This window comes from Agelaius phoeniceus, chromosome 3 (assembly GCF_051311805.1).
Source record: "Agelaius phoeniceus isolate bAgePho1 chromosome 3, bAgePho1.hap1, whole genome shotgun sequence".
NCBI lineage: Eukaryota > Metazoa > Chordata > Aves > Passeriformes > Icteridae > Agelaius > Agelaius phoeniceus.
In genome coordinates, this window is record NC_135267.1 from 5,320,182 (window position 1) to 5,334,194 (window position 14,013).

The 14,013-nt window shown below is 44.5% G+C and overlaps 1 protein-coding gene across 2 annotated transcripts in view; it reads right to left on the reverse strand.

Moving 5' to 3' along the window:
- Positions 1 to 13,768, reverse strand: part of TFAP2B (transcription factor AP-2 beta) — a 32,347-nt gene extending 18,579 nt beyond the window's left edge. Inside the window, exons 1-4 of one of the 2 annotated variants that reach the window (XM_054629832.2) lie at positions 13,644 to 13,724; positions 9,825 to 9,851; positions 8,038 to 8,496; positions 2,863 to 2,923 (exon numbers count right to left, since the gene is read on the reverse strand). In XM_054629832.2, coding sequence (XP_054485807.1) covers positions 2,863 to 2,923; positions 8,038 to 8,496; positions 9,825 to 9,851; positions 13,644 to 13,724 — 628 coding nt within the window. Of the gene's footprint in view, positions 1 to 2,862; positions 2,924 to 8,037; positions 8,497 to 9,824; positions 9,852 to 13,643 lie in introns of both variants that reach the window. The other variant, XM_054629833.2, reaches the window with a different exon arrangement.
- Between the last annotated feature and the right edge of the window lie 245 nt (positions 13,769 to 14,013).

The following is a 14,013-nucleotide window of genomic DNA, read 5'->3' on the forward strand; positions in this document are numbered from 1 at the left end:
ACGGTCCCTGCCTATTGCATTAATAGCTCAAAGGGGGCTAATACAGAAAATTAGCCTTAAACGAGCTCTGGAGATCTCCAAATGAAAGAGCCATTTATCACGCTGGCTACCTTCACTCCACTCGTTTGCTCTCTCTACTGGGAACAACTCATTTCCTCTTAACTAAATTACTTCAGAAATGTCAAGTAAGCTCGGATAGCAAACATAACAAGAGCCTGGGTATATGTAAGCTGTTGTGTGGGATCGATACGTGAGATAAATCAATAGCCGTGTATGAATCCCGATATAATTTCCTTAATATTTTGGCAAACCTTTTGCATAGAGACATAATTCCCTCTGCAGGCCTCAGAGGCCATAAAGGAACAGACACAGCCTGGGTGATATAATTAAGTTTAGGCTTCAAATCCCCATCATACTTTTCCCAGTACTTTGCAATGAAAGAATTTTAGGCACTGAGCTAGGATTGGGTGGAGCAGACCCCCTGCAATCCTCTTCTACAGAATATGAGCCACAGGAGTGCTCCACTGCACAAAAATCTGTCAATACCTGTGTGTCTGTCCATCTATCCGTGCCATCTGCCTGCAAGAACGACTCGCAGAGTTTAAATAACTTGTTCTTGTTTCAAAGCACACCCTCACAGCTACAAACTGCAGGGAACAAAGCGAAATTGATACTGAATGCTGTGCTGCTCTTTCCCCCGTCCTGATTAAATATTGACTGCCACAAATGTGACCTGCTATTTATTACCCACTTCTCTTCCTCTGCACCCAGGAAACTCGCTGTGCAAAAAGCCAAAAATTAAAAAAAAAAAAAAAAAAAAAAAAGAATGAAAGAATAATACAATATTCCTTTATGCTGGAAAGTTTCTTGGATCTCAGCCTTACTTCTAAGGAAGAAAATGCTGCTGCTGCAGTGACTTTTAAAGAGTTGCAAATGCATCTCGGGCTCTTTCTTAGTAACCTTATTTCCAAAGAGCATGTGTCTCCTGTTCATCATGTGTTAACTCAGAGTATCTCTTCTGGCTGCAAATAGGCACAAGTAATCCCACCTAGATGGGACTGGGTCTCTTCGGGCAGCAGCTGCTCCATCTGGGGCCGTTGCAATGCCCACACACACGAAGCGCACCTAAATATATGCCTAATGCATATAAAAACCTCTACCTAATACGTAATAATTGCAGGCATTGACATTCTAGTGCTACTCGCTGTCTAATTGCACCACCCAGCACGCACATGGAATGTCTGCGCTGTCCTCGTCAGCTGAAGGAGGGAGAGACACAGGCGGGCTGCGGGTTAAAGGGAAAAAAAAAAAAGAAAAGAAAAAAAAAAAAGAAAAGAAAAAAAATAGAGTATTTTGGATTGTGTATTCTGCAAAAGACCATCATGGAACAACCTTAGCAAGGAGTCTCTCGACCACAAATCAAGTGCCAATTAATCAAAGGCACCCAAGAGGGAGTGTATGAGGTGTCAAGTGGGGGTGGGGAAGAGGGAGGAGAGTGAGGAAAAAAAAAAAAGTTAAAAATACAACCAGAAACCGTCAGGTTACAGACCTTGAGTATAAACACCACGAAACATTCAAACTGAACCAAAAAAGCAGAAACATGCAACCCTTTTTTTTTTTTTCCTTTTAAAGTTAAGTAACTTTCTATTTCTTAATAAAAAACCACCAAACCCTTCGACCTTTCGACCAATAGTCATAAATGGTGCTGTCAAATGGTCTTCAAGTTTTCATTAGTCCTTACTCAAATAACCAGACCTTGATCTTGTGTGTGAGAGACGTACATGGGTATTTAAATTAAAAAAAAAATACAACAACAAAAAAACCCCAAACAACCAACAACAAAACAAACAATAAATACACGGAAAGACCTCATGCTGCCTTCAACACATTTTACATAAACACCCTCCCTGTTATTTTGCTTTACATCCTAGAAAATCGTCGCTGTTAAACTATTTGTGCGCATTTGACAAATAACAAGGTCCTGGAGATAAGTGCCGTTGATAGTAAGCATAAGGGACAGCGTTTTTAAACCTCATCTCTGCTACTTAAAATTGAATCTAGAAATAGAAACTCCTTAGATAATTAAAGATAGCTTTCCCTCCATTTGCAGCGTGTGATCTGTTTAATGTCTATCAGCATAACACAACACTAATCGCCAAGCATCTTCGAGTGACTGTCAGAGAAATGTAAAAAAATTAAGCAGCTGCAATACGCCCAAAATGAGTTATTGTAATTACATTTAATTAGTTTAATTAGTTAATTATTTTGCTTACAGCTGTACAAGAGACTGCAAACATTTGTTAATATCACATTCGCTTTAACAGTATGGGGTGATTCTGCAGTTGCACTAAATCATGGGCGCATATGTAGAAAGATGTAAAAAATGGGCACGGGGAAGGGGGGAATCTTGGGGGAAGGGGGGAATCTCGTAGGGCTGAGTCTGCCTTTCCATGGGCATCTCTCTCTCTCTCCTCTCCGCGTTTGATTCGCCTGGGAAATGCATTTAAGCCCCAAAGGGAATCAACCCCTTCCCCCAGTAAAAGCCAAGGGGTCCCCACCGAAGAGAATCGGGGGGAGAAGGGGAGGGAAGGGGGGCGGTGGAAACCGCGTTGGAGCACGGGGTGCCCCATTAGAGAGGATTCGTGTAATTAAACCCTTTGAAGGGCTGGGGAGGCGGGGAGATATAAACTTTTCCTTTCTCATGTCTTATCCCTTCACTCTATCTGCTGATCCAATCCGCTATTCATCTTGCTGCCATGGGTGCCTGCTTCCCGGAGAAATTCATTGCCCCAAAGTCAAAATATATCATGAAGATATCACTACACAGTAAAAGTTTGTCTAGCTTGTTGGAATAATCCATACCTTTTTTAATGACAGACTGGTCCAATAAGTTCATACCGCTGTTATTGGCATCTTCAACTGACTGTGGATATAAAAACATCACTATTCAAATTGACTGGATATTAAAGAATCACGTACATAAATCATGTCATTCCAAACTGGAGTCCCTGTTATTTCCATTTATATTAATTCACTAGGGGAGGAGGGATTTTTTTATTGTTATTATTATTATTATTATTATTGTTGTTATTATTATTTCCCCCAATCGACAAGGAAATTAAATTCTTACAAATTATATAGTCTTCTAATAAAACAAAAGGAGGTGTGAAGCATATGGGGTGCAATACTGGTTTTGTTATCTTATAAAACATAGATATCACATAGACTTCTTTGCATTCCATAAAGCTTTCCATTTCTTCCTTTGAAAATGTGGCAATTTGGCAACATCTGCAAGATCTATTGCATGACATAAATGAATACGATTAAGGACAACTTAAATGCTCCCTCCCCTTTCCTCCCCCTCCTCCTTTTTCTTTTTTTTTTTTTTTTTTTTTGTCGTTTTTTGTTTGTTTGTTTGTTTAACCCTGCTACATCTTACTAATTCAAGGGCCATTTACTTTTTATATATCATAGTTTACATTATGGACTTTTAATTAAAGCCTGAGCCTTTCGGAGCGCTGTGCAACGCCCACATCGTACAGGGGACGAGCAGAAAGAGATTTACAGCTCCCGAGGTTGCTTCCATGTCCTGAATTAGTGGGGACGGGGAGGGAGGAGCAGGAATACACGTTATCAAAAGTATGAACCATCAAATTGATTGCCTAGGAAAAAAAAGTCTCCGAATTTCAAAGCCTTGTTTCCCCATTTTCCCCCCTTTCTTTCCAGCCTGCCGAGGAGCACACCTGTTATTATGGCATTAACTTCTTTAGCAGGGAAGAGAACAAAGACGGGCACAGAGGACACAGCAAATGTGGGGTTTCATTTCTCAACACGAAAGTGGGATATACAAAACCTCCCCAAACAAACCAAAAATACTGCTGAGCCTGTGTTCAGCACAGTAAAACCATGTCCGAAAAAGAAGTGGTGTCATGAGAACAATTTATAGCACAATTCTGACAGGTTCCGTTTTAGGGTAAATTCTGAGGTAAAGGGGGACCTTTGGGTTTATTTGCTTTATTATTTTATTTTTTCCCATTGTTTTTACTAAAGAGTTTGGGGTTTTCAGTGTTATTGCATATTTGGGGAGTTGTCACGTTTTTCCTTGATAAGCAAAGCACCTTTCCAGCAAAGCAATGAATCACTTCACCATGACTTTAACTTTATCTTTGCTATGCCGAGAAGCTGAGCTTATTCGGATCCGGCCCTTATCTCCGTCTCTGTGCTCTGCGGAGACATTCCAGATGGAATGTGGTTTAGGAGAAAATTACATCTCCCCAAAATACGATGGAACAATATTTTCTATGAGAGCTTTCCCTTCATTTACCTTGAATCCACCCTCAAACGAGTGCACAAACAGAGCTGTGCCTTATGTGCTGTGTTTGGGCATGGCTGTGTCTCTCTCTCTCTCATAATCAATAGGCTACATACCTAAAGGGCACAAAATAAAATTACAAAGTCTTCCCTCCTTTCCCTGAGCAGCTCCCAACGAGGGATGATGAGCAAATCCTGCAGCCTGCTGGAGCGCAGCTTGGCGCACCTCGATGGCACAGAAACCGAGGTAAACGTGAAACACCACCTTCCCTTTTCCTTTTTTCTTTTTTCTTCTTTTTTTCCCCCCTATCTTTCCTCCTAATCTCACCTTATCTCTAGAGTCGATGGTGGCGCGCACCCTTTATGCGTGTGCGTGCGCTCAGCTCGCTCCATCAGCAACGTGGGTTAGTTGTTGTAGTTAATGAGAAGACTCCTGTCTGATTTTCTATCTAATTACGCCCTCCTGCTGGGTTTTTGTACAGGATATTCGCTCAGCATGCTGGCAGTTAATAGTCACAGAGAGGATCGTAAAGATTTAATTAGGACTGCATGCGGAAACGTGGAAAAACAACTCAGACTTTTAATTACTAGACTTCTTTAGTTAAAAGTGATACCAGGGGTTACTTTATAAGAGACTTGGGTGTTTTGGTGCAACTTAACTTTCCGTGTCTCTAGCTAGTACGTAGTAGCAGCGTGAGTGAGGAGGAGGAGGAGGAGGAGCGGAGGTGTGTGTGCAGGGAGGGGAAAGGTGATGAGTTTCCAGATATACTTGGAAAATCTGGAGAGGAAGATTCCCCTCCCTTCCCTCCTCCAATAATCTGATAGCGTGAAGCTTCCTAAGTACTACCTATAACCACCTTGTTCAACTTCTGCGGATACATCTGAGTGAAAATCTTAAAAACTGAGCTCTATATTTTCCTTCAAAGAGTTTACAGAGCCTGAATTTCCCCCTCCATTTTTTCTCCATCGAATCCTTTATTACTGTAATCCTACTTTAACCCAGCCGGTGGGAAAAATATCTGTGAGTGCAAAGGTGGATTTTTTTTCAGAGTCCTTATTAGATGATGCAAATTTTTGTTCAAGAAGGAGGTCTTGGCTTCTCTGTTCCCTGTCTGAAGGTTGTAAATCGCGGACTGAAAATTCCTCTCGAGAGGGGCAGCAATAGCAATACAGAGTGTCCTGTTTACAATAACAGAGCGCTATCGTGTTACAATCACTTAATTCTAGCCCTGGACAATGGCTCACACATGGACTGGATTTGGTGTTTATAAAATAACCACTGCTTCTTTCTGTCACGCACTCTCTTTCTCTGCCTCCTTCTCCTCAGCCCAGCCCATTCTCATGGCACATATTTGATCAGACATGCATAAGCTACAGCAAAGAGAAACATCTTTATCCAACTGTTCATCTAGATATCCGTTCAACTTTTTGGACAACTGAAGTAAGATAAAAACTTCAGTATCTGAAACCTTTCCTGAAAATTATATCCAGTGATGGTGGATAATGTGCATACATTGTCTGGATAAAAATTCCTGTTGCTAGAAAAGGTTCCCCGAATCTAGAATAAATCCATGTTAAATATCAAGATGGAAAACTGCCCAACTTCATCTGTCACTAGTGGTAGGACAAGAATAGAAAATGCTGAGTGGCAGCAGTGAGTTTTGGGCTGCTTTCCCTCCTGCCTGCGTTAACTTGCAGTTGGACACCTCTTCCTTCACGTGTTTCTCCTTGGGATACCCTCCTCTCCCTCTTCCCCTCCTCCCCCAGCCTGGGAACAAACTTTCAGAAATGAAGGGCCGATTTCATTTCCTGCTGTCTCAGTACCCCAAACCCAAACCCCAGCCCTGCAGCCTCGCCTGTCCCATCGCATCCCCATCCCACTGCACCCACCCTGGCCCCGCCAGCCCCGGGCAGCAGCCGCGGGTGGCCCCGATGCCCCCAGAGCATCGAGGGGAGGCACTTTCCGCCAGTGCAGTGCCCTTCCCGCAGAAGGGATGTTTTATTGGGAAACGGATGGGGAACTGCTTTATTTGAGCTCCTTCTTTCCTATTATTTCTTCTCTCCCTTCTCTTCTTTATGTCTTTCTTTCTTTCCCTTTCTTTTCCCCTCCTTTCCCTCTCTTCACTATCTTCTCTTCTTTTCCTCTCTCCTTTCGTCCTTTCTGCATTTTATCTTTTTCTTCTCATTTTATCTCTTTCCTTTCCTCCCCTCTCTGTTTTACTCTCCTTCTCACAAAAGCACCACAATTACCGGCTCTTCTTTGGGGAAAGTGTAAATATCCAGGCACAAACAGTCCCTAACGCCTATCGGCTGCAGAGAGAAAGGAGGAGAGCGATCTGCTTTCTGCATTCACAGAGGTAAAACTCGCCTTGACTTGCAAACCACTTTGTCTGAGGCAGGAATGCGAGACGAGACCTGCGCATCGCACCCGCGGCGGCCGGGGGCTGCCCCCAGGTCTCAAAGCCACCTCGGAAACCCGCAGAAAGCAGCGACCCGACGGTCACTGAGCTCGGAGGCAGGAGCAGATCCAAACAGCAAAACCTTTCTTTTTCTAAAACATTTCACCCCAGAAAAGCTCGGGGATTTCCCCGTGCAGCCCTAAGACAAGTCTCAAGCCAAAGCAATGCATCCCCTCTGCTTCCCTGCCGCTCTTTCCTCTCATGTTCAGCAGCATCCCTTTTTCACGGCTATTTTTTATCTTCCCGGCTCCTCTTTTCCCTTTTCTTTTCCCCTTTCTGTAACTTTGAAGTCGTTATTTCATTCGGTGGTCCATACCTTCATCTATCTCAAGACTAAATGCATATACAGGTTTGATATATGATAAAGAAATCTGGGGGGAAAAAATATAAAAACGCATGGAGGGGAACCCCAAAAATCCCGATTAGGAGAGCCTGAGGCAGGGTTTGGACCCTGGAGGCTCCAGCCCCCGCCTCGGGGGTCCCCACGGGCTGGCCATGCCCTGCTCCAGCAAGGTGCAGACCGCCCCAGCAGCGAAGCTGTTAAGGGTCCTTCTGTTTTTAGGGAATAACACGTGATGATGAGTTTCGCGTGGGATGGAAGAAAGCTGGGAAATACTGTGCTTTGAGCCCGGCGAAACTCCTTTGTTATCCAAAAGAGGGAATGAAACTATTTAAAATCAGCGCTACCTTACCAAGCACACTTAACAAATAAGGGGGTGGGGGGACGGACAAGGGACTTGTTCCTGATCACCAGTTATTGCTTTTGATTTGGGTTTGGTTTATAATTTCCCTCTCTCCCGGATGAAAAATGTAGTAATTCGACAGTTTCATCAAAATCTCTGAACGGCAGGAAATTGGTTGGGGGGAGGAGGGGGAGGGTGGAGGGGAGTGGAAGATGAGATTGCATGGGAAATAACTGGAATTTGAAAAGCCAAGCTTGAACTCTGCCAGCTTTTGAAACACGTGGAATATTTCGAGCAGCATGTCTGCCTTCCCCCTGCACTTTGCTGCTTTGCCATGTAGGGAAGGGTTTATAAAGCAGAGCCTGTGCGTGACAGCGAGGAAATACATTCTCTTATTTAAAAAAAAAAAAAAAAATAGAAAAAATAAAGGAAGAGGGAGGGGGAGTACCACAGTTACAAAACCGGTGTGGAAAAAGAATGGCAACCCACAACAATATTGCTGGAAATCCCTCAGTGGCCATTCCCAGCCCAGGGGACGGGGGCTCCAGCTGCACTGCCCAGGAGAAAGAAACGCGGTGCCTTACCTGGACCTCCTCCATGCCTGGGTGTCCGATGCCGTGCAGAGAAAGGCTGTCCCCCATGCCGGAGTCAAGGCCATGGTGAGCTGAGTGCAGGAGGACATCTGGCCTCCGTACTGAGTGGTAGTCCCGCCTGGGGTCCAGTCCCGAGAGCTGGGGCAGGGCGGCCCGAGGCTGTGGCAGCAGTGACCCGGTTTCTGATCCCACCTCTTGCCTCTGCCTCTGTCCCCAGGGGTGCTGCTGGGGCTGATGCAGGGGGTTTAGGGAGTAGGGGTCATTGACATGGGAGTAAGGGTCCTGGCTTTGGTGGTAAGGAAGAGGCTGGTAGGGGGGTGGGAAATAAGGCGGCTGGAAATCCGAGGATGGGGTGTGAGAGAGCGGAGGAGCGCTGGAGTAGGGTCCCTGCGAGACGGATCCCAGCTGGGACAGCCTGGAACTGTGGCTGGGCACTCCATCATGCCGGTCCTACAAGCGGAACGACACACAAACGACAACGACAAAAAAAGAGGACTTTTTTTAGGAAAAAAAAATACTCAACCAAAAAAAACTACCAAAAAACCGCCACGAAAAATCAAAAGGAGCACAAACCCACCCCGGAGTTAAATAAAATAAAATAGGATGCAAACAGCTGGAAAGTGGGATTCAGATGTGCCCCCTTCTCCCTCCACTTATTAGAAATGTTCCAATGTTTTGCACCCACGTCGTGCCTATTCCCAGGAACTATCAAGGAGGGGGAAGGGGAGGGGGTGTGAGGGAGAATTGCTAAATGTCATAATTAAAAATGTAGGACTAGTGCTCCAAATACATGTACGATCTGCAATTTCAGACCAGTAGTATAATTCCCAATCCACAGCCCCCTCAAATCAAATCAAAGCGGAAAAAAAGAAAACATTAAAAAATTAAGAGCACCAAACCACCCGTCTATCCAGACAACCCACCCCTTCTCCTGCCTAAAGTTTCCCAACATCTGTTTATTCCCTCTGCTCAAGTCCTGTAACTCAAAATCACCAACCCATTTTCACGTGGAAAAGCCCAAAAAGAAAGTTGCACTTCTCGGAAGACTCCGAGGTGAGAAGTTGAGTGAAAATGGACTTGGGAAAAAGAAAAAAAAAAAAAAAAAAGGAAAAGAAAAAAATTAAAAAGAAAGGCAAAATAAAAATTACAGGGAATCTTTGCTGAAAGACAGTCTACCCCTTAAAAATAATTTTTTAAAAAAATCAAATAAAATAAAAATGAAACATCGGTATTGAACATCCAGACGCTATGATTTCTGCAGCAACTTCCAGTGTCTTTTGTTTCCTTTTCCAATATTATATTCCGGAGAATGGGGTGGGGGTTAATTGTAATGAAAAGTCTTTGGGGTGTGTGGGGGGGACAGGGGGTGGGGGGAGTGTGTAGAGGCTTCAGAGAAAAGGTGGGAGAGGAGTTTTGTCCAACTCCAACGCACTGAAGCTGCGAGGTTAAAGTAAACAAGAAAAATATCTATTCCACAAAGTGTAGTTCAAACCCCCACAAGCAATGGCACACATGGCTTAAAAAAAAAAAAAAAAAAAAGAAAAACAACAAGGAAAAAAAGTTCTTTTTCCCCCTGCTCTCCCCCCCAGACTCCCCTAGCTCAAATCGGGAACACACAATGCAAAAAGGGAGAAGCAGCTGCAAGCCTCCTCCAATTATTGTGCTAAATTACCAAGCCAAAGGCGTTTAAAAAGACAGAGAGAGGGAGAGAGAGACACAACAGATCGAGAGAGAGAGAGAGAACATGCAATTCTAGTACAACATGGATCCAAACTCACCATGGCGGAATAGGTGTGGACTAACATCTGGAAATAAAAAAAGTCTTGTAATAGCTAAAAATAAAATAATGGTGATAATACTAACAATTGGAGGGAAAAAATATCAAGGAGATCTGCAAAGGGACGTGTTGGACACAGGAGAACAGCTTGAGATATTTCGAAGTCTATCCATCAAAAAAAAAAGGTTAAAAAAAAAAAAAGAAAAAAAAAAAGACCAGTGCCCCCAAAACCGAGCCTGGAAACCTCTATCTACATATATGATTTACCCCTCCCTCTCGGGGTTTTTTTCCTCCTTTTTTTTTTTTGTTTTTGGTTTTTGTTGGTTTTGGTTTTTTGTTGGTTTTTTTTTTTTTTTTTTTTGCCTTTGAGCTCCCAAATACAATCCTCTTCAACCCAAGGCTAGGCTCAGACTGCTCCGCTACCCCTTCCTCCCTTTCCTTCTCTACACCGCCTCATAATAATTGATATTCATGACTATTAATATTACACGACTACTTTAAAGGGAGAATGCAGGACCAAATGGAGCGTGAAGCTGGCAGCCAGCTCGAGAGCTCCCCTACTATTGTAAATGACGTTCATTCAGTGGAGAATTACTAGATGTAATCAGACGAAGGGGGCTGGCAGAGGCAGAGTTTGGGGAGAGGGAGAGGGGGGAAAAAGTTTAGCGAGGAAGAGGCAGAACTTCAATTAACTCGAGTGGAGGAAGATGCGGAAAGTGGAGACTGCTGAGCTGGAGCAAGGAAGCGAGATGAAGCAATGCTTGAGGCGGAGGAGAAGAAGAAGAAGAAGAAGAAGAAGAAGAGGAGGAGGAGAAAAGTATATTTCTTTTTCGTTTTAATATATATTTAATTTTAAATTCCTAATACGAGGAATTGATTGCCTTTGGTGCTTTTGTTCTCGCAATTTGGTGTTGGGGTTTTTAAGCAAATAATGAAGAAAAAAGAGGCTTTTCTTTTTTTTTTTTTTTTTTTGGTAATTTTTAAAGGAATTTAAAGGAAGAAGAAATGTGCAGTCACTCTAACATACGTCTATTTACAGTGAAGATTAAGACTTTCTGGTGCGTGTTACAAATCATATTTATTCGCAATAGCCAAATAAATACTTGAATCTGCATTGTTGGGCTCCACTTTTTTTTTTTTTTTGTCTGAATCATCTTTCTACTGCCTCATATGAAAAAAATAATATATATGTACACAGATCTCCCGATTTCCACCCAAATGTGAAATGCATGGAGTGAATTTTAAAGGATAGTAAATTTATAGTTTTGAGGCAAAGCCAGGGGCGATATAAAACCTTTTTGATGTTGCAGGAACCCGTTCAACTGGACTGTCTGCCATTTCTGTTAAAGTTCAACTTACGTTCCTTCCTAAATAGACTCGCACTTCCCAGAGCTGCCCCCCCTGCACGCACACGCACACACACGCACACACACACACACACACACACACTTTTGTTTTAAGAACAGATTCAGTTTAAGTGGCTGAGACGCCTCTACCATCGTGTTGTTAATTATACATCGGAAAGAAGAGAGAGAGAAATATTTTTAACATAAATCTAGAGGGGTTAAGGCCTTAAAAAAAAAAAAAAAAAGGACAACAATTTTTTTTTCTTTTTTTGGCGAGGCTAGGCGTTACAAAATGCCCTGGAGTGCATCCCTAAGTTAGGATCCACCCTGCCCGCGGCCAAATCCCACCCGACCGCTCCCCCAGCTCTTCTCTCCCACGGCAACCTACAAACGTGTGTGTGTGTCCGTAAATCCACAGCGCCTTAAGGCCCCTCCATCAAAAGCAGGGTGGGAAAAAAGCCCCGTCCCACGGCAGCAGGGACGGGAGATGTTCTGTCGCCTGCTGCTGCGGGAGAGACAATGGCCGGGCTGTGCCGGGAGACGGCGAGGGAAAAGCAGCGAGGGCTCAGCGGGCTGGGGACACCCAGGGACACGCACACACACACACAGACACACAGACACACACAGACACACGTGTGTGCTCATTCTCTGCTCCTTCTGCAAATGCTGGCTTTTGCCGATGGTAATTAGCCTGACAGCAGCTTTTAGGAGTGAGACATTTCTCCCCTCCCCGCTTCCCTCCATCCCGTCCTTTCTCCGGCCGGGACCAGCCGGAGCTGTACCTTCCCTCGGTCTCTTCCTGCGCTTTTCCCGGGAGTTTCCCCTCTGTAAGTGCCAAGGCTCTCCCGGAGGGGAGCTGCGGCGGGGCTGGGGACGGGGCGGCCCCGACGGCGCTTCCCGGGGGGCTCCGGCCGCTTCCCGACCCCAGCCCTGCCCGGCTCCTGCCCGACCGCTCCCCAGTATTCGTCCGCTGCCCGATCCCCTGCCCCTGCCCAGCAGCCAGCCCCTGGCTCGGAATCCCTTCCCTGCTTGGTACCCAGCCCCTGCCCGCTGCTTGCCGGTCCCCGGTGGCTGCCCGGTCCCTCCCCGGCTCCTGTCCGGTTCCCAGCCCGGCTCCTGTCCGGTTCCAGCCCCTGCCCTGTCTCCGGTCCCTGCTCAGTGCCCAGTCCTTTCCCGGCCTCTGCTCAATCACCGGTTCCTGCTCCGTCCCTGATCCCTGCTCGATCCCCAGCCCCTTCCCAGACCCTGCCACGTCCCTGTCCAGCCCCTGGTCGATCCTCGCTCCCTGCTCAGCGCCCAGTCCATCCCGGCCCTTGTCCTGCCCCCGGTCCCTTCCCTGTCCCCGGTCCCCGGTCCCTGCCCGGCCGCCTCCCCTCGGAGCAGCTCCGGTGCTGGAGGTGGCGGATTGCGCCCTTCTGAAAAGCTCCCCCCATGATCGCCGTGAAAACGCCTCCCACTCAATTAAAAAATAAAAACAATGGAAAAAAATTAGAATATTGTTTTTGTGGAGCGCCATCCTCGCTCATCTTTTCAGATTTTTCTTTTTTTCTTTTTTTTCCCCTCGTTTCTGAGAAAATCCCGCACGCCAGTTTAACTTACAAGGAGCACACTCGCGGAGCCCGTTTAGGAAAGATCCGGCTCAGGAAACCGTGCAAAATTAAGAAAGGTTTCGCAGTGTTTGAGCTGTGATTTTTTTTTTTTTCCTCCCCCCTTGGTTTGCTTTTTAACCTCGAAAATAAGGTCTGGATAAAGCTCACAACTTTTCCTGTCCGCGGACTATGCGGAGCTGCCTCTGACTGTATCGGTTCGGGCGTGTGAACTCACACACGCACAAGAATGTATGTGCCGCTTAATTAATGCCAGTATATGTACACATGCACATCTTATCTGTGGGTGCAGAGGTATTAAAAAGCCGTAAAAAACATATCCGATGGTGAAAACAGGAAAAAAACAATAGTAAAAAAAAAAAAAATCCATATTCGGGTTGATCTGAGCTTGGAAGTGCAAATAAAAAATAAAAGAAAGAAATTCATCCAGTCCCTGAATACCGGATTGTGTTTCTTTTCTATTTTTTCTCTCGTTTAAAAATTTTCCTCAACATTTGTCCATATTTAATCGAATTATATATAATTGGAGGTCTAAACAATCAAACTCTTGCCTTTAAGTTGCCTCATTCCAATCCCCAGATCATTTCTTTGATGTTTTAAATCGCATCCAACAGCTTTTCCATGAAAAAAAAATAAAAAGTTTAGGACTTGGCATGCTGAATACAAATATGCAAATAAATAAGCATTTAAGCATTTACTCTCTGTTTCCCATCTTTACATTCGTGTGTGCTGCTCTATGTCTCTATTTCTCCCTGGATGTATATGTAGAGCTATATATGCATTTTATAGCCATGCCTGTATCTATATGCTAGATGTATATTTAAATATACATATACTCTCTTACTCATATGCATATTATATACTCACCTCATAGATATCTTCATACTTGACATTTTCAACCAGTTTCCAGAGCATGATGGCAGGCTGTTCTCTAGGAGGTGAGTGCATTCATGTGAAGAGCAGATGTCTGGATTCTCAGTACTTCTCTGTCTGTAATGATCCATCTATAATTGGAAATGGGGGACAGACACCAAATCCGACGTTCCTCTTCCATCGCAACTTATATCTGTTGTCTGAAACAATAGGCTGCAGAAGCCTACCTCAATGGGATAGTAAAAAACATTATCTGTTACACAGTTACATATAGCTACGGACATATATGTGACTAGATATAGACATATACACACATATAGAGACTTATATGCAGGCATATAAAATATATACACACACAGAGCTG